This window comes from Dicentrarchus labrax, unplaced genomic scaffold (genome assembly GCF_905237075.1).
Source record: "Dicentrarchus labrax unplaced genomic scaffold, dlabrax2021, whole genome shotgun sequence".
Lineage (NCBI taxonomy): Eukaryota > Metazoa > Chordata > Actinopteri > Moronidae > Dicentrarchus > Dicentrarchus labrax.
This window is the reverse complement of record NW_026136723.1, coordinates 5,810,257-5,835,687: the sequence shown is the minus strand read 5'-3', so window position 1 is coordinate 5,835,687 and position 25,431 is coordinate 5,810,257. Positions and strand designations below refer to the sequence as shown.

Sequence of the window (25,431 nt, the reverse complement as noted above, 5' to 3'; positions counted from 1 at the left end):
TGAATTTAACAGAATCCTATAATAACTTTAGTCCCTCCGAAATTGATAATCTAGTTGATAGTGCTGCAGGCTCACTACGAAGAACATTAGAATCTATCGCTCCTATAAAAAGGAAATTATTAAAACATAGGAAACTAGCACCGTGGTACAACCACCAAACCCGCCAGTTAAAACAAAAAGCTAGGAAATCTGAAAGGAAATGGCGCTCTTTCAAATGATCAGAATATCGCTCGATTTGGCAAGATAATCTTAAAACCTATAGTAACGCCCTCCGTAATGCCACAGGAGCCTATTATTCAGCACTAATAGAAGAAAATAAGAACAACCCTAGGTTCCTCTTCAGCACTGTAGCCAGGCTGACAGAGAGTCACAGCTCTATTGAGCCACATATCCCCATAAACTTAAGTAGCAACGACTTTATGAGCTTCTTTTATAATAAAATGATTACTATTAGAGAGAAAATTAATCACAAACTGCCATCAACAGTTATCAGTGGCTCTCCAAGTTCAGGAACTTTAACTAATGTAAACTATCGATCTTCATCAGTTAACTTCAGTAATTTCTACATCGAAGCCATCAACCTGTCTGTTGGACCCAATCCCAACTAGGCTGCTTAAAGAAGTTGTACCCTTAATTGGCACTTCTTTACTGGATATGATTAATCTTTCTTTATTATCAGGATATGTACCACAGTCCTTTAAAGTAGCTGTAATTAAACCCCTTCTTAAAAAGCCCACTCTTGACCCAGGGGTTTTAGCTAACTAAAGACTGATCTCTAACCTTCCCTTCCTCTCTAAGATTCTGGAGAAAGTAGTCACCAAAGAGTTGTGTGACTTTTTACATAACAATAGTTTATTTGAGGATTTTCAGTCAGGATTTAGAGTTCATCACAGCACAGAGACAGCTCTGGTTAAAGTTAATAATGACCTTTTGATTGCTTCCAACAATGGACTCGTCTCTGTACTTGTATTATTAGATCTTAGTGCTGCATTTGACACCATTGACCATAATATTCTTGTACAGAGACTTGAGCATCAAATTGGCATTAAAGGAACCGCACTAAGCTGGTTTAAGTCATATTTATCAGATCGTTCGCAGTTTGTACATGTTAACGATGAATCTTCAATAAATACTAGTCATGGAGTTCCACAAGGTTCTGTACTTGGACCAATGCTATTTAGTTTATATATGCTCCCTTTAGGCAAAATGTTTAGGAATCACTCCATTAACTTTCACTGTTATGCAGATGATATGCAGTTATATCTATCAATCAAGCCCGATAAAATAAATCAATTATCTAAATTACAAACATGTCTTAAGGACATAAAATCCTGGATGAGCTGCAATTTTCTGATGTTAAACTCAGAAAAAAAACAAAATTCTTGTACTTGGCCCCAAAATTCTTAGAGACTCACTGTCTAAAGATATAGTTACTCTAGATGGCATTACCTTGGCCTCTAGCACCACTGTCAGGAATCTTGGAGTTATCTTTGATCAGAATTTGTCATTTAATTCCCACATGAAGCAGACCTCTAGGACTGCCTTCTTTCATTTACGTAATATAACAAAAATTAGACACATCCTATCACAGATAGATGCAGAAAAACTAATCCATGCATTTGTTACTTCTAGGCTGGATTACTGCAACTCTTTATTATCAGGCTGCCACAATAAGTCCATTAAAACGCTCCAATTAATTCAGAACGCTGTAGCACGAGTACTGACAGGAACTAGAAAAAGAGATCACATCTCTTCTGTACTAGCTTCTCTGCACTGGCTCCCTTTAAAATTTAGAATAGAATTTTATTTCGTCAAAAGACTATGCTCTAATCTCAGATAACACTAATACACTAATATTCCTTCCTTGAGTTAGACTTCAGCTGGAAGTAACACTAAGTGAAAGTAACTTTAATGTTACTGTTAATGTGATGTTATTTTTGTTATTCGGCATTAGCTAATAATACTGGACACATTAGCCTCTTGCATTTTACTAATGTGGTCATATAGTCAGGAGCATACACTGTATGATTCTGCAGGTTGTTTAACAAGACATCAAAACAGTAATTATCATTTAGTTTTCAAAATTATACTACAGTTGATGCGCTGTATATACGTGTATTGCTGTGTTAGGTTTGAGGGTGAAGAATGAATGAATGAATGAAGGATTGGTAGGAATGTGCGGTGCTGTGACCTAGTTCCCTTTGGGTCGGTGTGACCCGCGGAAACACCAGTACAATTTCATCAACAAATACCACTCATAACTACATAATATTATACAACGCGGTTTCACGTTCAGCCACAGGAAGGAAGCTGAGATATTATAATCAATTAATCAAACAGCACTCTAGGCTGTCAAGAATATAGATAAACTGTATAGATAGGAAATGTGTCTGTAATCCCTGGTATGTTACAGGGCCTCTGCAGCTGTGGGTCCCTCAAATAAACACCCCCCACCCCACCCCCAACAACAACCACATTGTAAATACAACAATAATAACAGTAATGGATGAATACAATAACTGTGCTTTATAAATTCATTGTCATTAGCACACACATGCACATGCAAGACCTATTACCTGTCTGCCAAATGATGACTTTCCATTCATTCAATTTCTACATGGTGAACACCACAGCTGCATCAAGCCACTGCAGTTATCACAGCACTAACCAGGAAACTAGGGGATTCTACTTTCAAAGTAAAAGCAGATAATTTGCCGCTTCGTGGTGTAGAGTATTTACCATAATTTATTAGATAGACAGGTCAGCTATCTTAAAAAACGTCTTATCTCCTGATAAGAGTTGGATGGCCAACAACTTTATTCAAATATGTTATAATAATAGTCCTTTGGAGGCAAAGAAAAGCCATAGCTTAAAAAGAGGTGAAGTGTAAGAAGTATGGGATACATTTTTGGTCCAGTGTGTAACATTTGGGAGGATCTATTGTCAGAAATAGAATATAATATTCATAGGTATGTTTTTTTATTAGTGTATAATCACCTGAATAAAGAATTGTTGTGTTTTTGTTAAGGCCACTGTACAGTTACTGTACCACACCTGCCCTGTATTAAATGAATGGTTGTGATTAGCCGGACCAGAACCAGGATGGATGGAAATCTGTCTGAATGGAAGGGGCGGGACCCATCCGCCAGAGCTAATAAAACATGAGCTCGCAGATTTGTCTGCTTTACATGAACGGTTGTGGAAAGCACTGGCAATTGGTGGGAGCTTGATATGAGCTCAGCATCTTTTTTTTTTTACTCCATCAAATTGCTAGTTCTGCATATGGGGATGAGTTAAGAAAATCTGATACAAAGTCCAGTCCTTGAACTGGATTCTTTAAAGACCCCCCTTGGATGTGCACTGGTGGCTTCAAGTTTCTACATCACACTGTACAAGCTGCATACTGGACCAGGACTGACTTCATAACTATTTGTGCTGTCACATACCATGCTGGTAGCCCCCCGCCCCTTAAAATCAGATGTTTTCCAGCTGATTGTTTGCAGGTGTTTGCACTTAAGGCATAGCTAATAAAACACTATGATAAATCATGATTTTGACAAACATGACAACATCGAGTTTAATTTACTGTCCAACGAACATAACCTAGGCTATATACAATTGTATTTGGCAGCACACCAACTTGCATGAGGTTTTATACTGACAGCTGACACCGGAAGTGGTTTTGTCTGGAGTACCCGGTGACTTCACACAGAGAACCCCTCCCTTTCTCCCCATTCACTCCTGTGCAGTGTTTTATACTGAAAGGTAAAGATACGAATTCACTGCGACTTGTACATGAGTGAGCGGATAGTGGCGCAGACAGACTGTCCTCCGTCTGATCGGCTTCATGTGGTATGAGCGTTCCCACTCCTCCAGCCGCTGACTGTGTGTGCAGGTGAGGAGACTTGTGTCGCCTGTTGCTCCTCTGCCTGTCTCTGCTGGATGATGTCCGTGCTGTCTGTCCTTTGCTATGGTCGCTGCCTTCAGTAATTGTTGCACGGAGGAATTGTTTTTCATACATGCGATGTATAATTTAGACGTTGGATAATAATGAATGTGTGCTTGTGCTTGACGTTTTGCATTCTGGCTTTTGTCACAATTAGACAATATTAAGCTGTGATTCAGTGTCGGCAGTTCAGGTAGGCTGATGCGTGATGTTTTCACAGGGAACGTCCTGCCAGACGCCATTTAAAAAAATCTATTTAATGTTTCTTTGGTTATTGCCGAAATTACACAACATATAAATTCTTTAAAAAAATATGGATTTAAAGTGTTTAAAGCCACGCATGCATTCGGCGCATTAAGAAACCACAATCAGCTCTCTATTGTTTGTAAAATTTCAACTTTATTCCTGCTTCGCCTGCAGTTTCTGGGCGATCTTCTTTAAATAAAACGCAAAGCGGAGGGCGGTAGCGAATAATGCGAACCTTTTATAAAAGTTAAAATGCTGTTGAAATAATTGCTGCTTGGTGTGTTCTGTGTGTGCCGAATTACAATGTCGCTCATATAGATTCAGAATCTGAGTCTCATTTTATAACACGTCTAACTGTTGCTTGTCAGTTAAGATGAATATATTAAATCGCTAAATTATTAAATGGGGTTTTGCGTGACGTTCTTTCCATTTACGAGGCTTATCGGGGCCACAGTTCAGGCAACGTTAGGTTTATTGGACTGGAGACGCTGATAACATTACGTCTGTTTGGGAAGCTAATTGTCGTGTTGTCTACTATTGTTTGTCCAGGTCGTAGAGATGACAGGCTGTGTTTGCAGAGCCATGTCCGTCATATGATAGCAGAGCCTTACACGCATCAGATGCATGCGGCAATTAAATAGTTGTGTTGAGCCAGGGAGGTTATCCACATGTGAGGCAACAGCTGGATTCTCCAGGGATTCTCTGCTGTCCGTGCAGACCTCAGGTGCATCCCGGCCAGAAGGTGTTGTGTCGGTTCGCATTTGGTGATTCCACATTCACAAGGCGGCAACCACTCCTGACGGACGAGGTAAACCCCGCAACAGTTATGGAGTCCTATCTCATTTGTATAGAGAACGCATTCACACAAACTCTTTTTAAAATCTGCCACATTCCTGATTTATTAGGCTGGCAGACCTAAATAGCATATCAGTAACTTTAATAAATGGCTCGTTTTTCTTATAGACCCTGGTTCTTTACTCTGGTATGTAATATGGGGAGCAATTCTAAAAGCTTAAATTAAAATGAATAGCCAGTGCTATTGCTTGTATTTAATATAGGCAGAACTGAAGAGGTTAAAGCTGCAGTAGGTAACATTTATAAATGTCATATTTACTGAATCTTATCCTAGACAGTAGAACATGACAGTAGATATCCTGACAGTAGAACATGAGACAGATAATCTGTGTAAAAATCAGGTTCCTCTGGCTCCTATAGTGCTCCTAATGGTATTTGCAAATTTCCACCGGGCCTGAACAAAAACAACCAATCAGAGCCAAGAAAGATATAATGATGCTTTGGGTTGGAAGCAGTTGATTCTCATTCCCAGTGTTCCAACGCGTCTGTATTTGACACCCTAGGAATGAGACCTAACAATCAACTATCTTTCTCGCCTCTGAGCCAGAGGCACCAGCTTTTTTCACAGATTATCTGTCTCATGTACTACTGTCAGGATATATATATAGTGAAAGTATCGGCAAATATGACAAAAAAAAGTCTCTATAAAAATGACCTACTGCAGCTTTAAATGCAGTGAAATGTTACGAGCACACGAGTTTGCCAGTATGTAAAGCCCTTCACCATTCATAGTTGAATTGTTGAAATTAATCGTTTTCATGTGAGGAAACTAATGTCTAGGACAGCAACTAACAATTATTTTCTCCATTTATTATTTTATTGTTTAATCAGTTTGTTATCTGCTCTGGAAAAGGTTGGGAACGTTCCCAGTCCAAGGTGACATCTACGGATGTCTTGTTCTTTCTGACAAACTAGTGCTAGGGGGTATGACCATAAATTAGTATCAGGGTAGTTTTTAAGATTGTGGCAGTTTCACAGTATGTCATATTATTTTTTTCTGCATGACTTGGCCTCTGTATAGGTTTATATTGGCTTATTCTATTGTCAGAAATACATAGAACATAAAAACATTTTAATGTCATTGCGTATATACTGTGATTAGGGTTTTTGGCCTAACAAAATGATACAATATATATGAAGGAATGAGAACTTTTATTTCGCAAACCGCAATGTTAAAAATAATACTTTAACTTTGCCTCAAGAGAGATATTTCTCAAATGTTCTATGGCACAAGTAACAGTCTATGAAAAATGTATATCATAGACGAAATTAAAAAAACGGTAAAGCGTCATCCGGTATATTGCCCAGCACTGTGTCCGAACTCAAAGATATTTGATTGACAATGTATATAAAACCAGGAAAAGCGGCTATTTCTTACAGTTTGGAATTAGATACTGTTTGGTATTTTTGCTGGAAAAATTACTTAAGTGAAGAATCAAATCAGTTGTCAAAATAGTTGCAGAAAATAATTTTGCCAGTAAACAACAAAGATTAATCAACTGATGGTTTCAGCTATACTAATGTACAAGTCACGTCTTTGTGCAATAATATGTTCATAGTAGAATTGTTGTATTTATTGTTTGTTGTTGAAGAAACTTGGGGCATCTGGATTTAGAAATTCCCAGTATCCATGTGGATTACAGTCCACTTAAATGAATAAATGTTCATTATTTTGTATTAATATTTCTCCAGTATTTTTTCTCATTTAATTTCCCATTATGAAGCACTAAATGCTCAAAGCCTTATGCAAATGGTCAGGAATAAAGTTTTAGTATCAAATTGTCACCTTTTTATAGGTCTAGGTATTCCTTTTTTGGTGCAGGATAAAATACATCTATATAGAAAATTCTCAAATTAAAATGAGTTGTTTGCTTGCTCTTTGATCAAATATCTGAATCTGAAATCTTTTCTAACTTTGGCATATATTCTATTTAGAAAGAGCTTTTTATTTAATTCTGATGTATTGAGCTGCTAAATTTGAGAAATAAAAAACAACAAGGTCCAAACCATCGACATATACAAAGATGGGCACATGACAAAAGTGAAGCCAAAACATTTTGATTGCCCCCTGGTGGCTGACTGCAGTATAGGCGTTAAAGCGTGCTGCCTCCATGTTAGCAGATGGGACATGGGGCAAACCCAAAAATCAATATACACAACAAATAAGTGGTTTCCTGTATTTTAGGTAGTTCTTATCACACTGATGTTTGTTCAAGTGTGGATTTTTCGGATTAGTTTGGTTTTAATTAGTTCTTTAATGCTATAAAAAGGGTGTTTCACATCAGGATTGACAGCTGAACCTTGCTCGCATGGTTGCATCGACTGGGCGGGATCTCAATACAGATAGCTCCAAATGACGTCACCAGCACAAGATGGCAGTGGCCGTATCTGGTATACTTTGGCTTCACTTTTGTGCAGTGGGAGGAAGTGGAGGCTCAACGTCCATCTTTTATATGTTGAAGATCCAAACATGTTTATATTCCTCAAAGGTATTGTATAGGCACAGATACTGACACCCAAGCCTAAGCTCTTCCTGTATTTATTACTTTATGGTTTGAATTAAAATTTGTCATATTTAAGTATAGAGTCTAAACATGCTGGGATCAGTCTGTAAAATACCCATCCTGTGTAAGGTTTCAAACCCAATGCCCTGTTTTGGAGAGAGTGGAGAAGTGAGTATGACACAAAGCATTGTTAGCAGCTCTGGATAAAACATCTTTTGTGTATGCCCTAATGAAGCTTTAAAAACCTATTTTACTTGTTAGTGATAAACCCTTTCCACAGCCAGCTGCAGAATGAGGTTGTCTGCTCTCAGACAAAAGATAACAGGTTAGGAATGCAGCTGAAGGTATTTTAATGAAGGCAAAAATGGTCTAATTGGGGACATTGTGATCTTTGACGCTGTCAAATATGACAACCTCCCGCTGCCTTCCTGTTAATGTTATTTATCAACTACTGACTTAAATCTTAAGAGAGCCATAGCTTCGTCATCTGAGAACCAGAATTTTTCACAAGGAACTTAGATTATCATATTTTTACTTCTCCAGTATACGTTAATGATTTTCTATACATCCAGTCATCCTAACTACTGGGATGTGCTGTTGCTTTTTGAAACTACAAGAATAAGTTGATTTAGATTTTTTTATTGGCCACTTGAGAGCAACACAAAAAGAGCAAAAACAACCTGTTCATTTTGCTGACTAATCATTTTCTTTTTTTAGTTTTATCACCATTTTTTTTTAACTGAAGAAAACTAGATAACTAAATAAAACAAATTTATGATGACAAAAACTAAGGCAAAATCTACCAGCGTTCTGGGCTACTGTAGAAACATGGCAGTTCAACATGGTGGACTCCATGGAAGGTGACCCACAGCGTTAGTAGATCTAAAAAGTTCATTTTGAGGTTACGAAAACACAATGATTCCTACATTCAGGTGATTATACACTAATGAAAACATACCTATAAGTGTTATATTCCATTTCTGACAATAGATCCTCCGTAATGTTACACACTGGACCTTTAAGGAAACAGTTGAGTCACAGATATCATCTGATATTTTATACCGTTAGCGGATACAAAGCATGTAATCCCTCATTCTCACGGGCGAGGTGATCTGACCTTTCACGATCCAACCTGTGATAGCAGTGAAGGAAAGTGAGGTTTTGGGGGTTGTAGGATGTCAGTTCAGCCAGCCTTGCCTTGTAATTCATCCTGCTGAAAAAGCAGTACCAAGCAGAGGGACAGTAAGTGCTTCTCACCAGCAGGCTAATGATTCTTTGATTGCGAACTCCTCCCTTCTGACGATAAAGCACAAATCCTCTGATTGCAGTCAACTATTACCCAGTGGCAGAATCACCAATATATGTGTGCAGTGTATGAATCAGACCTGTACACAGGTTTAATTTTAAGCATGTTCATACTTGGTCAATATCTTGCGCAAATCATGATGTATGGTTAGAGTTTTATGGGTTTTTCATTGACACTAGTGTAGTGGCAAATTGATAATCTGACATAGTTATCCTGGCCTGTTATTGTCACGATAATGGAGAGCAGTGGGGTAAGCATTTCTAGGTAATGTGACTCGAATTCAACACTCTTTTGTTTTTTTTATTCTGCAAATATCTCCTCGTGCTCTGCTAGCCTTCTATTCTGTGCGTGCACTGAAAAAGGGTTCCAGGGTTTGTACACAGCCCTAGCTCTGTAAAATGGGAAACAAGGTGATCGGACTGGGCTGCACAGCACTAACTTGTTATTCCAGCATTCCAGCCAGGATTGGTTTGTCAGGTAACATTAAATGATTTTACGACCGACATTCAGCTTACTGTCTAGTTTGTCAAGATATGCTGTCGTTGTAATGTTGGCTATAGTAGCAGGAGAGTTGTGAGTCTCGCTGTGCTGGTGCCATTCCCTCTCTTCATTTAATAGTTCTTAGAGGGTAATTCAGACTATTCTTAAATTATTCAAAAACTTCTCATAGAGCTTCTTGTGCCATCCTTTTTGAACAGGTAGTCATTTAATTCAATTCAATTTTATTTGTACAGTGCCAATTCATAACAGAAGTTATCTCAGGACACTTTTCAAATAGAGCAGGTCTAGACCGAACTCCTTATAACATTATTTACAGAGACCCAACAGTACCACCATGAGCAAGCACTTGGCGACAAGGGCAAGGAAAAACTGCCTGTTAAAAGGCAGAAACCTAGGACAGATCCTTCGGCTCTAGGTGGGTGGTCGTCTGTCTCGACCAGTTAGAGAGAGAGAGAGAGAGAGAGAGACAGACAGACAGACAGACAGACAGACAAGTGCACAGCAACAACAGTAGCAACAACTACACTAATAGTAGTGACTGATGATGATGAACATGACAACAGCAACGATGGGGGACAATGAGCAGTGACAACAGCAACAACAGTAACCGTAGCAATAATAATACTTATAATAATAATAACACTAATATCAGTGATATTGGCAATTGCAGTCAAGCAGGACCATGGCAGGAGGCTCCACCAGGATCCAGAACTCTGGGGAAGAAGTGAAGTTAGTAACATGCATTAATGGGACATGAATGTGTGCAGACAGAGAGGGAGAGGAGAAGAGAGGAGTTCAGTGCATTATGGGAGGTCCTCGGCTGTCTAGGCCTATAGCAGCATAACTAAGGGACTCACCTGAGCTAACCCTAACTGTAAGCTTTATCAGACAGGAATGTCTTTAGAGAGGAGCTTGGTTCTACTTAATTGGAGACTTTAAGAACCGCAAGTAGCCCTGCCTTCAGAGAGTGCTGTGTTTTAGTGGGGTAATAGGGTACTATGAGCTCTTACAGATATGATGGTGGCTGACCATGAAGAGCTTTGTAGGTGAGGAGGATTTTAAATTCTGAATTCTATTCTGAGGGCCAATGCAAATAAGCTAATACAGGAGAAATCTCTCTGATCTCTTTTCCTAGTTCTTGTCAATTCACATACCACAACATTCTGGATCAATTAGAAAGACTTAAGGGACTTATTGGGGCAGCCTGATAAAAAGGAATTGCAGTTTCCAGCCTAGAAGTAACACATGCATGGGCTAGTTTTTCTGCATTTTTCTGTGACAGGTTGTGCAAGATTTTTGCAGATTTTGATTAACATTGCATCGATGAGAAAAGGCAGTTCTTGAAGTTTGTTTTATATAGGAGTAAAAGGACATATCCTGATCAAAGATAACTCTGCTGGAGGCCAAGGTAATACCATCTAGAGTAACTATATCTTTACATTATGAGTTTCAGAGGTGTTAGGGGCCAAGTACAAGAATTTCAGTTTTGTCTGAGTTTAACAACAGAGAACTGCATGTCGTCCAGGTTTTTATGCCCTTAAGGAATGCTTGTTATTTAGCTAATTGATTAATTTCATCAGGCATGATCGATAGATATAATTGGGTATCATCTGCATAACAATCAAAGTTAATGGAGTGATTCCCAATAATGTTGCCTAAGGGAAGCCTATATAAGGTGAATGGAATTGGTCCAAGCACAGAACCTTGTGGAACTCCATGATTAACTTTAGCGTTCATGGAGGATTCATCGTTAACCTGTACAAACTGAGATCAATTTGATAAATAGGACTTAAACCAGCTTAGTGCGGTTCCTTTGATGCCAATGAGATGCTCAAGTCTTTGACCATCATATACTATTACAGAATTGTATATGATGGTCAATGATGTCAAATGCAACACTAAGCTGTAACAACACTAGTACAGAGACAAGCTAAGATGTCATCTAAATCCTGATCTGACCTAAAATAAGCTGTTATGTAGAAAGTCACAATTGTTTGGCGACTACTCTCTCAAGAATCTTAGAGAGAAAGGGGAGGTTAGAAAAAGGTCTGTAGTTGGCTAAAACTCCTGGGTCAAGAGTGGGCTTTTAAAGAAGGGGTTTAATTACTGCTATTTTAAAGGACTATAGTACATAGCCTGAAAATAAGGACAAATTGATCATATCTAGTAAAGAAGTGATAACTCAAGGTAAAATAAGTAGTTCTTAGGGACAGGTTGGTGGCCTAAATGAAGAAATCATTGAAGTTACTTGGTGAAGGTAAATGTGAGAAAGGTGTACATGGGTTTACAGCTATTGAGGTTTCTGTGTTTGAAGATAAATCGGTACTTGTTGAGGACAGGAGGTGATGAATTCTGTCTCTAATAGTTACTACTGAGGTCTAAAGGAATACATGGCTCAATAAAGTTGTCTTTGCCTGGGTACAGTCTTTATTCTGACCATGCATTTGCTGCCAAAAACGTGTTCACACAATGTGTGTATAGGAGTCCTGGCGGTTGTTTCACACCTCACACAGTCTGTATCGTCTCTGAGTCCATCTAGCATTCATAGAATTCAGTAAAAACAATTAAAATTGAGTAAGTACGTCGAGTTCTGACATCCCTTGGTAGCATTTTTAATTACTCTCAACAGCATTCTCTGTGAATGGGGCATTGAATTATTTTTCCCATGCCAGCCTTGAATCATTAGGCACCTTAATTGTCTGATACATATTCAATGAATAATAGTGGGAGGTTTCATAACCCAGGCCAAGAATCCTTGAAATACTGTAAAGAGAAATTTAGCTCTTGAGGAGGCATTGCTCGAGAACCTCTGACCTGACACAGGAGATATCTCAGGTGTGCACACTGCTTGATATTCTGTGTAGGAACACCAATTTCATCCTACCTTCCCAAAAACTTTAAATTTCAGAGTATTACACAAATCCCTATGTGTAAGGAATCCACTGTTAACCCTTCTGTATTCAATTTGGGGCTTAACCAAATGCTAGATGGAGGATTTCAGCTACTGAAACATGGATTAGTTTTAAATACAGCAGATGTTTTAGCCTGTGCAGCCTGTATATGAGTTGAGAAGGAGTGAGACTATAGTTCATGAGGTTATGTGGAATTGTGGCTCACTGGGAGAAAAAGGGGGAAAAAAGCAGGTCTCAAATTCAGAAGGAGGTCTCTCAGCCAGCACTGGCCAATATTTTTTATGTCTAATATCAAATGCAGAGTGATGGAACAGAGGTTCTGGAGGTCATACTACCCCACATTGGGCTCGGTTTCAAAGTTTCCCCAGCTGCATCCTTCCTGTTCCACAGCAGGTTGGTTGGAAATTTTATGCACACACATGTAATAAATTCTGAAGGAAAAGACTTATGCTAATGACACAAAATATGTTTTCTATATCTCATTTTGCCTTCTGAAACGACCAATATGACTCTGAAAAGGATTCATATGAATATTTCTGTAGTTAAAGCTGCAGTAGGAAACGTATTTTTAAAAAAGGGTTTCGCCTTATAGCTGAAAGATAACCTGTAAAAAAAACAGTGCTAGTGCTCCTAATGGCATTTACAAGAATCCACCGGGCCTGAATGAAAACAACCAATCAGAGCCAATTAGGAGCACTAGGAGGAGCCAGAGGAACCTGATTATAGGATGTGATGAGCAAAAAAGCCAACACTAAGCTAACTAATTAACATATGTGGTTTGTTCAACCTATAAACAAACAGCAATGTAAAAACAACAATTTCTGGTTTTAGAGTTACATGCTGGAACTATGTCTTGGTAAACAACAGCCCAGCGCTGTGACTGTGTGCAGCTTCCCAGAATTCATCAAAAAAGTGGTCAGGTGACACCATTGCTCTTGTAGAGAGACCAAACCCTGTGCTTAACAACCATATCCAACAAAAGGCGACATTACTGACACCATACAGAAGTAGGCCACTGTGAAGTATGCGGTTATTAATCAAGAAATTGCTCCAACATGTACTGCAACTCCCCGTAAAAGTACAAGTTGTTATTTACATTTTAGTTTATGTACAGATTAAGTAAATAACATACAACACAAATTAATTACCTTTTAGAGATCGTAATAATAATAATTGGGATAATCATGAATATCCTCACATGGTTCACCAGTATACAGTCCTATATGGATTTCCCACATCTTCCCTGGGCAGTTAATTACCTGTTGCAGAGTCCTCCTTGTACATCCCATGTCAGCTTGTGATGTTTCCAGTCAGGATGCTTTCTATCGCTCCTAAAGGCAAAATTCCCGTGTCAGCCGAGAAAAAAAAGACCAAAACCAACAATGTGTTAATCCATTTCTTCATTTGATAGCCCTACCCTGTCTGTGGCACTGAATATGGAGATCCTTAGGTCAAAAATAACTACTTTAATTTTTTTTAAAGGCTCTGTAATTACCTAATATAGTTGCCCTTTGAAGCTTTTAATCAAATGTCACTCAAACAGGAGGAAATAGTGCATTTATTGGGGACATTTTTCAGTGGTGGTTAACACACATTTGGTGCTCTAGTGAGTATTTGGGGCAGCAGGATGGTGAGACTGAGTCAAAATAAACTACACACTGTGTTTGTGTGTTCATGGTCATGAAGAAATATGTCAGCCAGTGCAACAGTGTGGCTGATGTGTTTTTAATAGTTGACAACAATGGAGCTCCATGGCAGAGAAATAACGAAATATCAGCCTTTGATACACACACAATACTTGTTAGTTGGTTACATTCAGTGTGGATTTGAGCCTTTTCATGAGATTTGTTGACAGTAAAAAATATAGACCAGAGTTATCCTTTTAAACTTATCTTTTTAAATATGCAATAGGTGAGCACAATAAAAATTAAAAAGGGTATTCTGAAAGCAAGCACCCCCTAAATGTCTGTGCTACAATTGACCTGCCAGTGAAAATGAAAAATGATTTGTGTATTCACCTTGTGATTTGGATCAGCTCCAAGATTTAACAGGTTTTTCCTTGGCCCATGCTTTCACCCTTCCAACAAGTTTCATGAAAATCGGGCCAGGGCTTTTTTCAATATTCCTACTGACAGACAAACAGCACCAAAAAAATAACCTTCTTGATGGAGGTAATAAAGGGGTCGACACTGGATGTTGGCACCGGGCCCATCCACAAGCTTTGAGCTGTTTAGGACCTTATTCTAGAACAGGGCTGTTGGTTAAACAGACAGAAATAAGACTTCACACAGTAGCATATTCATGTCATCTGAAAGGCCCCTCAAGCTAATGGATCCAAATTCCATTTGACAGCTCAATATTTTTAGTCATGCTGGCTGTGTGGCTCCAGGGATGGAAATGTATTTTCAGTCCATCACTTTGGTCCAGACTGAAATATCTCAAAAACTATCAGATGGATTTCCCTGCTGTTTTGTACACACATGGTGCCTTGAAGGTGAATCCTAATGACTTTGGTGATTCCCTGACTTTTATGCACCATTAGTAGGTTAAAAATTTCACATCTCAACATATTTGATGGATTAGCACAATATTTTTTTTATAGACATTCATCGTTCTCAGAGGATACATTGTTACTATATTCATGTTTACCTCAAGATGAATTGTAATACATTTTGTGATCGTCTGACTTTACATCTAGTAGCACCATCATCAGGCCAAAATCAGTGCTGCTTTTCTTTCAATGAAGAAATACTCTCCGCTCCCACTGTATCGGCCACAAAGGCATAGACTGAAGCCTGGAAATATGGATTAGCAAGGTTAGTATTTTGGTTTCCAACCAAATTCCTGCAAAACTGACCCATCAGCCTCAGCTGTAGGCCCACTTAGTGTTTAGTGCTACAAACTCATGTTGTTTTAACAGAGGTCAGTCAATAATAATTGCCATAGTAATCTAATTTGATGCTGCACACAGCGCCAGCAGTTTTCCACACAGCAGCAGGACATGGTAAAGTTAGTGCAGCGTGTTGTCTGCAGCTCACTGTGGCTGCTTTATGTTCCTGACATATTTGAAACTCATCTGCTGACCAGAAAATGACAAAAATAACTGTTTGTAGATGCCTTTTTGATGAACAATCGCAGTCAGTGCTAAACTCTGTGACAAACACACTGTGTATCCTTTAACTGCTTTACAATAAAAGCCACTCCATGTTGCATCAATGTGAACTAGAAGCAGTAGTGAGAATCTGAATCCAGCAAGGGAACAGAGGGGTAATGGTACAGTGTAAATAAAGTAAATGGCGAGAGGTGGGGGGGTTGTTCATCCTCATGAACAAACCAGTAGTGGTGAGGTAATTTATTAGGTGGTTTTAATGAACAGTAATAATGAGGCCATATGTCAGATGTTCAGGCATACCACATCACACACAGCACAAAGCCTGTTTCTGTACAACAACAGGTTTCGCCTCTTGTGGCAGAGCGGCAGCTGGATAAACAGCTTGATGTGGGCCTGGAAGCTGCCACTGGTCTTTACTATGCTGCAGACAAACAGATGATCCCTCGCCTCTGCGCTTCCTCATAGGCTGTTGTTAGACATTATTGCACTGCCTTGTGCCAGGACAGAGAAATGGAAGATGCCTGTATGAGCGGTAGACAGCCTTTCGAAATCTGTCTGTTACGTGGGATGTGGTAAAGGAAGAGAGCAGCAGTCTAGATGTAGCCTTTTCATCAGTGGTGGAAGAAGTACTCAGATCAGTCACTGAGGTAACAGTACCAATACAACAATGTAAACATACTTACAAGTAAAAGAAAAGTGCTCATTCTGCAGAAAAATGTCCCCTTATATAAGACATTATTAGATTCATACTGTTGCATCAGTACTTTTCTCTAATTTGTGATTTTAGAAAAAATTAAATGTATAATTTGACATCTTTGAGCAAAACAGTTATTTAAAGTAACAGTGTGTAGGATTTAGTGGCATCTAGTGGTTAAGTTGCAGATCGCAACTACTGAAAACCAATGGCACCTGCGCTCTTAATTTTAATACATATTTTAATTGTATTTTTTTTCTATAATTCTTGAGTTTTACAGTACTCTTTTCTCTTAATATGTTAATTTTGACCATTATGCACCACAACACCAAGGCAAATTTCTTGTATGTGAAAACCTACTTGGCAATGAACCTGTTTCTGTTTCTGGTATCATTTCCTGTGCACTATTACATTTTTCATGAAAAAGAGCTACCAGGCTCAAAGAACAGTAATTGTTTAAGCTTTTTAATGGAACAGCACAATGGACATGTATTATTAAGTTGAAACACTGCAGTGAATACAAGAAAGAAATAGTTGTACACATACAGTTTGTGGCTAACAATCTGAAGGTCGTCTCTTCATGCTGTCTTGTGATCCCCTGTAGATCAGTGTGAGGTGGTTGATGTAGAATTAGTCACCTTTTATAACAATTTATCATTTCCTTCCTTACATATTAAGTACAGGAAAAGATTTAATGATACAAGTTACAAATTGGTATTAACGTTATAGATGAGATTACATTAGTACGCGGACCCCTGGATGGATCTAAATGTACCACGAAACAGTCGATGTTCCGATTCTAAAGTTATGAATCGGTTGACTGAAGCTTTGCTGCTTATAGCATCTCCACTCTCGTGAAAGGTAAAAGGTCAATGCCAGGGTCTCACAACGTGAACAAAGAGACTAACGTTAGCACAGCACAGCTTGCGAAGTCGGTACATGTCCGACAACGCCAACATGATTTACAGTGCACCATCAGATCTAAAAGTTTGGAAGACATTCGGATTAGATAAGAAGTAGATTTGTCGGACAGCAATTAAGTACAACACTAGAGCTGCTAATACAGCTAACACTCAAGACACGGATATTAAATACTTTCCAACCACTACTTCGCTACAACTCTGCGAGGTCACGGCAGAAAAGTCTTTTTCACTGTGTATTTTATAAAATGTATGTATTTGAAGGTAAGCAATGTCACTTTTATAGAATTGGCTTAGAACTGTATCAGACTGTGTCAAATCGCACCAAATTGTTCCATATTAAAATGCATCTTCCCTGAATGGAATCATAGCCCATCTATCAAGATACGTATAAGATAGTCTTAGAAGGGAGAGATGCACACCTCTAGTAGATGTAGTCAGGGCATCACCATGGTTATTACAACACTGTGAACATCTTCACCAAATTTCATGGTAATCCATCAAATAGTTGTTGAGGTATTTCACACTGAACCACAACCATGTCAACCTAATGATTGCAGATCAAGTCAGGGGATCACCAAAGTCATTATGATTAATCCTCTGAGGACTATCACAGTCTGTACCAAATTTCATAGCAATCCATCCATGATTTGTTTGAATATATCACTCTGGACTATAGTAGTGGACTAACCAACATTGCCATCCCTAGAGACTAAAGAACTGAGTGGATAGTAAACCATGAGCAGCTGCAGGAACAAGATAGTTTTACTGCATCTGGGTGTGAGATAATTTAAGGCTATGAGGCTTGTCATCTAACAATATATCAAAGCAACTACGAAACAGGAATTGAAATAAAATGTGTCAGGCTAATTAAAGTTGTATCTTAAATTACTGAATTTACTCACATGGTCACATTTCTTATTGTTATTGCTACCAGCTAGCAGGTATGCTTACCATTGTTATGTGGAAGTGACGGGATCACCTAACCTATTATATGTGATTCTGTAGGGAACCTGTCTGTTTGATGGCAGTCCATCCATGAATTTTCTTGAAACGTTAGTCTAAACTAAAAAATGTCACCCTGCTGGTGGTGCCACATGTAAATTCATAGGATTATCAAAGTAAGAAGGACCCGAATGCCTGTGCGAAATTTTGTGCCAATCCATCTAGTATACGTTCAGATAGATGTCCACTTTATAATGAAAACTTTGACCAGCTGTCTCAACAAAATTCAGTCCATGCCATATTTGTTAAGAGGTATATATACAAATGTACCATGATTGACATCCTTATAGTCATGGAGTGGATAAAAAATGTATAGATCTGTCTCCCAGTTTGCCTGATATGGTAAAGGGTATTTATTTGTAAAATGTATTCAATTCAATTTCTATTTTTCAAACACAAAAGGCGAATAGATAATTGTGTACTTGTTACCCTTTGAAAACAAGGCCCTCTGATTATAACAACACAGATTTTCTGGTGTCACCAAGTCTTAGTTGCTATGCAAGTTCACAACTAAACTAACAGCTTGGGCAAAACAGTCTGTTTTTTCAGGTTGGAGGTTGAGGACTTGTTCCAATTAAAAGCCAAAGATCATTTTTAAGCCATATTTAAAAACTGAAAAATTAAGAACTTAAAGATTGGTATTGGGGCCGGTACATGCAGGCATATTTTTATCCTTTCTCCACTGTAGCATTTCACTGCATACCAGTATACCAGGTTTCACTCGTTTCTCTAATTTGTGCCTCCTCGTCTCCTCTCTCCTCCGTCCTCCTGCCTGTGACCTGGAAATCAATCTCAGTGCACCATCTCGAAAGACATCTTCATTCCTAAATTGCATCTGGAGGAGAGAGGAGGCTTGCTGGAGGAGCTAGAGCAAGGATACACAGGTGTATTCCTTGCAGAAGTCTTTTCAATGTTTTCGGCACCCATGAAGTATAAAAGAGGCATGACACACAGCTGGAATATACAAACTCAAACGATATTTAAGATGATCAAATGCACAGTCAAACTTTCTGTAGCGCCTCATAGGGCACTGTTCTAACCACATTCCTTACTGACATTTCACCTTGATACAGGTAGTTACCATGGTAACAGTCAAAAAACTCAAATACCCACATACAGACATAATAGACAGTGAATTAACAGTGTTATGAGTCGGTGTTTACAGTCCACCTCTCATTCCCGCACTCTTCTCCTACTTACAATGGAGGCTGTAGTGAGTTGAGACAACTAAATCCTCAAAACGTTTATCATTATGGATTATACTGATACTGAATTGACAAGAAGACGTCAGCATGTGACGAACTTTAGCATGTGTTTGTAGATTTACATGTTGCTACAGACGCCTAAGGAATTGTTAAAATGTAACATTTCTTAAAGGGAGTTTGGCATAGTAGTTTCCTGGAAGTTACAGTACACAATGAAAACTACATATATATAGTGAAAGAGCAGCTTTATTGGTTATGATTGAAATAAAAAATGTATGACATCTGTACATTCTTGTCACATTATGCCACGTTGTGAATTGTTCTGAACATGGTTATGTTTATCTGACAGAGGTCTATAAGAAAACATTGAACAGACGATGCAGCTGTGTCGTTGTTGACTTTGAAGCAAGGACCTCTCATTCTGTTTAATGGCTGTTGTCTTGACTCCTCTCTCTTCTGTGTCTGTCCTTGCCTCCTCCACTTGCATCTCTGGTGGGAGGGACAAAGATGCAAGGAGAGAAATCAAGGATGTACAAACTAGGAAATGTTCCATTGTCTCAGGGCCAGTTCGTCTTTTCCCTTTTACTTTGTTTTCTTCTTCTCACATATTTATGGACTTTGGATTTTTTGCCATGGGTTTGTTTGCCTGTATTGGACTGTTTATCTGGTTTTGACCTGTGCCTGCCTGACCATCCCATAAGCCTTTTTGTATTGACTTTGCCATTAAATACTCTGAGTCTGCATTTGGGTACAATCTCTAGCATTCCTGCTACTATGCTTGAACAATTTGACACATATTTAATCAATGCTTAAGTAAAAAAAAGTATTGGATCGGATTTGTTATCAGCAGATAATCAAAGATTAAAGGACTCAGGGCCAAAAAAAACTTGATCGGGAATCCAGAAAATATGGTCTCCCATGAATACAAATATCCAAATTTGAAGGCCCTGTGATGGTATTAATGACAAATAGAATAACAAACAAAATGTCACACTAGGTCAAATGCAGGAACTGTATTTGTTCATCTTGTCTTTCTGTTTGATGTTGTTTCAGGCCTCAAGGCAGCATGATAACATCTGTTCACACTCCAGTATCTCCAGCGGACGGACAGTGAGGACCAGTCGCCACTATGCGATGAGTGTAAGGGACCAGTGGCGGTGTTGTGGCCCCAGGCGGGATGCTGCTGACGGCCGGTCAGTATGACTCTGCTGGACTTGTGGCTGTCGCGCTCCATCCCCATGTGCCTGCTCCTTCAGAGCCTTGTCCTCATGGCCCTGTGCTTCCCCTCGGCCAGCATGTGTCCAAAGGGCTGCATCTGCCTACGCGACCCCCACCTACACGGCCTCAACGTTACCTGCAGTCAGTCACGCCTCAAAGAGATCCCCCCCAGCCTCCCGGTCGACACTGTCCTTCTGAGGCTGGACCACAACCAGATAGGTGCCGTTCCCGATCAAGCCTTCCATGGACTCAGGCTTTTGAGGGAGCTCAACCTTTCATACAATGCAGTGGAGACTTTAGGGGAAGGTGCCTTCAGTGGCATAGAGGCAACGTTACAGGTGCTGGACCTCTCCCACAATCGCATCACTAGCGTACACAAGGATGCCTTCGCTCGGCTCAAGGCCCGCGTCATTGTGGATGATAACCCCTGGCATTGTGACTGCGCCCTCCAGCAGGCCATCGGCGGAATGGCTCACAACCACGAGGCCGCCGCTCGGGTCCTCTGCAGGAGCTCGGAGCTCCGTGACCAGGAGGGACGACCTTTCTTGGCAGTGGACACAGACCTCTGTAACCTGGCCAAAAGGACCACAGACTACGCTATGCTGGTGACCATGTTCGGTTGGTTTGCCATGGTCATTTCATATGTCGTATATTATGTCCGTCAGAACCAGGAGGATGCCCGACGACACCTGGAGTACCTCAAGTCACTCCCCAGCAAGCCCAAGAAACCTGACGAGGCCGACGACATAAGCACTGTTGTCTGACAGCAGTGTCAATGTGACTGTATCCCACAAAACCTGATGAACACCAAAATGTTTATGTAACAGGACCCACATTTATAGTGTTTACTAATTCAAACTTTTAGGTGATGTGAGCATCAAATCTGCTGAGAAATCTTTGTATTTTAGAAATTTTGTCGTATGTCCTTACTAGGGTTTGTTCATGACTGATCTAAAATGAGATAAGAAGGGAAGCCACAGAGTCTAATGGTTCAACACCAACATTGTCTTTTCTACAAAAAATTGCATGTGGAGTTTTGAAGATTTGAATCTCAGGTTTAAATATTGACATGATAATGGCTTTTTTTAGGTTAAAATTTGGAATATCTGATAAAAAGAAATATATTTGTAAGACGTGACACCCTAAACTTCATTTCTGAGAGCCTTCATTTTGGTATCTCAAAGCCCACGATAAAATGTACATTGAGTTTTGCAACACATGCTAAACCAACTGCATCTTCATACCCTTTAGTGTAAATGTAAATTAAAAAATCTAGTCAGCATTTCTGAATCCATGGCCTACTTATGGAGACTATTTAATCTATACAGTGTGTGATATTTTAGACCATTGCAGATGGGAGGTATTTGTCATATCTTCCTGCTTGCCTTTAGCTGTGGTGTTGTGTTTTTATACAAAAAATCCCAATTAAGACATATTTGATAGGGATGAGTAGGAAAGATTTCACTGAAATATTTAATTAACCATGTCACATCACGGCTATGGAGAACATTGGAATCTACGGAAGTCGATTTCTGTCAAGAAAAGTAATGAATTATTGATGGTTAAATTGTTCAAATGAACACATAAAGTTACTAAAAAAGATTAACGTTTTAAGACAAAATTAAAAGATGCTAGCTTGTCATTGTTACTGGCTATATCACCATTACGCACCAAGTTAAATTAGCTTAGAACCAGTGGTTCTACCATACAACCAACCATGGTTCAGGGTCACAGTTCTGGTAAGGTGATGGCAAAAAAACCCACCAAAACTTATAATAAAGTATGTACAACAGCTGTTATTAAAAGCTGTAATTAACAGATTCATTTAGATTAGCTCAGTGATTTAATGTTTGGCACACTGAGACAGATGACACAAAATGAGTAGTATTAATTACTGTAGTGAATCTATAATAGTCAGTATAGCCTAGTGTCTCAAAATAATGACTTACTGTCTCATAATTTTAACAAGAACTTTTTCCAGGCAGGAATGGGCATCCATAGATCCTGTTGGGTCAGAGGGTGTGCATTATAACCACACTCCTCTGACGCAATGCTCCCTTTAAATTTATGAATTAATTTGTCGTAGCCTGATTTCAGTTCTTACGAGGCTACAGCTTCTCCTTGTTGGAGTATTGTTCATTACACGATAGGCAAAAATGGTGCAGATCCAAGTTTCCATTTAAAGAATGTACTGCCCCAAAATAAAACAAAAACAAAAACGTACATTTTAATTGTAGCAAGTGCTCCATGGTGTTAGCAGGATAATCCATCCAACTTGTATAGCTATTAAACAATAATGCACTCTGTGGAGGCAAATGTGGGTGCAATCAGCCCACAGCATGCATTATTCTTCAATGACCACAATGTGTATTATTTGTTATATACAACAATACAATAATCCTAATGCTAATCCTAATGAGAGTTTTGGTTTACGCTTGAGAATAAGGCTTTTAAGATGAAATGGTATGAGAAGTTGGTGGTTCCTGCATAACACTGATAACACTGCTATTCCAAAACTACATCCATCTCAATACAAGTCTGCTCAGTTTCTCGTAATCATAATGAGATTATTTTCATGTTAAAACAGATATTTTTAAGTGATAATGACATTGTTTCTTGAAAACAATTAACAACATACCAACTCTGCTCATTATATAACCATCTTTATAATATTATAAGAAAGAAGATACAGTCAGTGTCTGAAAAGTAAACACTAGCCTACATCAGTTCATTGCTTATTATTTAAATAACATGTAGCTACACAGCCAACTTGGTCACCTTGGTCATATCTTTGTACACCTGAGTCGCCTGCAGTTATTACCATGCACTCACTAATTACGCTTTACAAGCAATCGCAATGGACTTTTTTTACCCCAGATTTTGCCTCTCATGAAACATACAAGCTGCTCTACCTTCTTGGTGGACGTTGTTGGGACTGTATGCAGCTTGTGAGAAATACTACAGACACTATTCGGGGCTGACAAAAGTCTCTTTAGTTATTTTAATTTACAGATTATTCTCCTAAAAGACTAGAACTGATCATCAATCAAAAAAATAATAAAGTTAATTATTATTTTAAAAATTTGGTACATAGTAATAACATGAAAATATCTTTTTATAACAAGATGTTTTGTGTTTGATATGATAGACTGAGCAAACAGTTTTTGTTATGGTGGCGGCAACAACCTGCCATTCAAACAGCACACGTCAGACAGTGAGTCATTGCTATAAACAACTCTGTCACTATCCACAAATTCAGCCATTATGTGCTAACAGTTTAATAAAGATACATGCCTGTAAACTTTTCAGAGGTTGACCTGGTATGCAAAACATCCATTAACAACCTAGCAAAATTGGAGACATTTTAGTGGATATATGTAAATTATATGTAATACCAGTACCAAGATTAATGTTCATTTATATTAGATTAATTTGTCTGCATTGCAATGACAAACTTTTGATCTAACCTTTTAAATGTTATCAAAATGAATGTTACATTTATCAAATGATTATTATATTATAGTATTAATAACTATGTAATTATTTAAATATGACCTAATCCTTTCAAAAAGCATCCGTACAGGGTTGCATGGTTTAAATCTTTGCCTGTGTTTAATCCTTTTTTGGATTACATAAATTCCACAAAACATGCTCATACGATGCAGAAATCTCAAATTTGGTAAAGTGTTACCAGAATGTTACATGTGATATTTAGTTTATGGTGCCATGTATAGCAATTTACCATCAGTTTATTGTCAGTAAAGCACTTCAGATTCCCCCCTTTTCTCTTTACCATGACACCGAAACCTTCGCAGTCTGCAGTCATCGTCTCACACTCTAAAAGTCACTGCTGAACTGCACAAACTTGAGTTTGTTTGCCGGGTTTCTGCTGGTCTCCAGTGGTATAACTTCTCACCTTGTTTGCTACAAGTGTAGCACACCATGACATTACTGTTGGGTGTGGTTACAGGTGCAACAAAGTACGCTTGTGACCAGACCCAATTACACCCAACAGTGATGCTAAGTCTGGCTTTTGAGTTGCAATTCAAGACCAAAAATGTCATTGCAGATCAGCAAGGCGTGTGCATTCTAAAGGTTCCAAAGAGCTTCCTTGGTACAATTAGCTGCAAGCAAATGGTATTTATTACATTCATTGATTTCTGTTAGTATGGCAGAAAACTACACTATGTGCTTGGTAAAGGACCCTGTCTGTTAAGGGATACAGATATTCAATACCATTTTAAAAAAGGGGCCCCAAAACAAGCGACACAGTTCATTCTTGACCTTGGGAAAAATTGTTCTCCAAAATGATCTTAACTTGGGGTCTTATTACTAGTTTTTCCAGAGCTTTTGACCTTATCTCTAGACATCATCAGCAAATGGAGTTTGCTAAGTTTTAATCACGTGACCTTAGTATGAAACTCCGATCATGTGACGATCATGTGATTTAACATTAATTTTGATAACATTTAAAAGGTTAGATCAAAAGAATATATATAGACATAAAAAAAAAAACAGGTCACAACATTGACTAGTTAGAGGTCAAAGTCATCAGCCAGTAATGAGCTGGTGAAACGTCAAAGAGAACATTCACATCCAATGCCAGAGACCATTTTTGAACCAGCCACTACCCTAGAAATTATGCCCAATTTGGATGATTCAAACCTCACAATTTACTCTCATCATCAACTCTCAATGTCAGTGCAGGAAATAGTGTGCCCTTTAGGTCAGGGTGATGGAAGGGTTTGTAGCATGTCTGAGTTTGATGCAGGTGATGGGTAGTGTTTACGGACCTTGCTTTAACCATGCCATAACCACAAGCTTCCTCAAACCTTAACCATACCGTAGTTACTGTACTCGGATATTGTAGAAAGGAAAGATGGTGAATACATCCCTGAACGTTTTCTAAGCTTTGGCAACATTGTCCCAATGTTCAGTTCCCATGTTGCCCCCCATGTTAAGGGCACATAATGACAAACTGAACTATCTCCATGACAACTGGAGGAA

The 25,431-nt window shown here is 38.8% G+C and overlaps 1 protein-coding gene across 4 annotated transcripts; it reads left to right on the top strand.

Moving 5' to 3' along the window:
* Positions 1-3,695: 3,695 nt before the first annotated feature.
* lrrc3b (leucine rich repeat containing 3B) lies at positions 3,696-21,706 on the top strand. Of its 4 annotated transcripts, XM_051390953.1 has the most exons (3): positions 3,715-3,895; positions 4,742-5,000; positions 20,260-21,706. In XM_051390953.1, the coding sequence occupies exon 3, from the start codon at positions 20,406-20,408 to the stop codon at positions 21,186-21,188; it is 783 nt and encodes a 260-aa protein (XP_051246913.1). In that variant the 5' UTR covers positions 3,715-3,895; positions 4,742-5,000; positions 20,260-20,405; the 3' UTR covers positions 21,189-21,706. The 4 variants fall into 4 exon arrangements, with proteins under 4 accessions (XP_051246915.1, XP_051246913.1, XP_051246914.1 ...); XM_051390955.1 differs by lacking the exon at positions 4,742-5,000 and having other exon boundaries at positions 3,696-3,765; XM_051390954.1 differs by lacking the exon at positions 4,742-5,000 and having other exon boundaries at positions 3,715-3,852.
* The last annotated feature ends 3,725 nt before the right edge of the window (positions 21,707-25,431 follow it).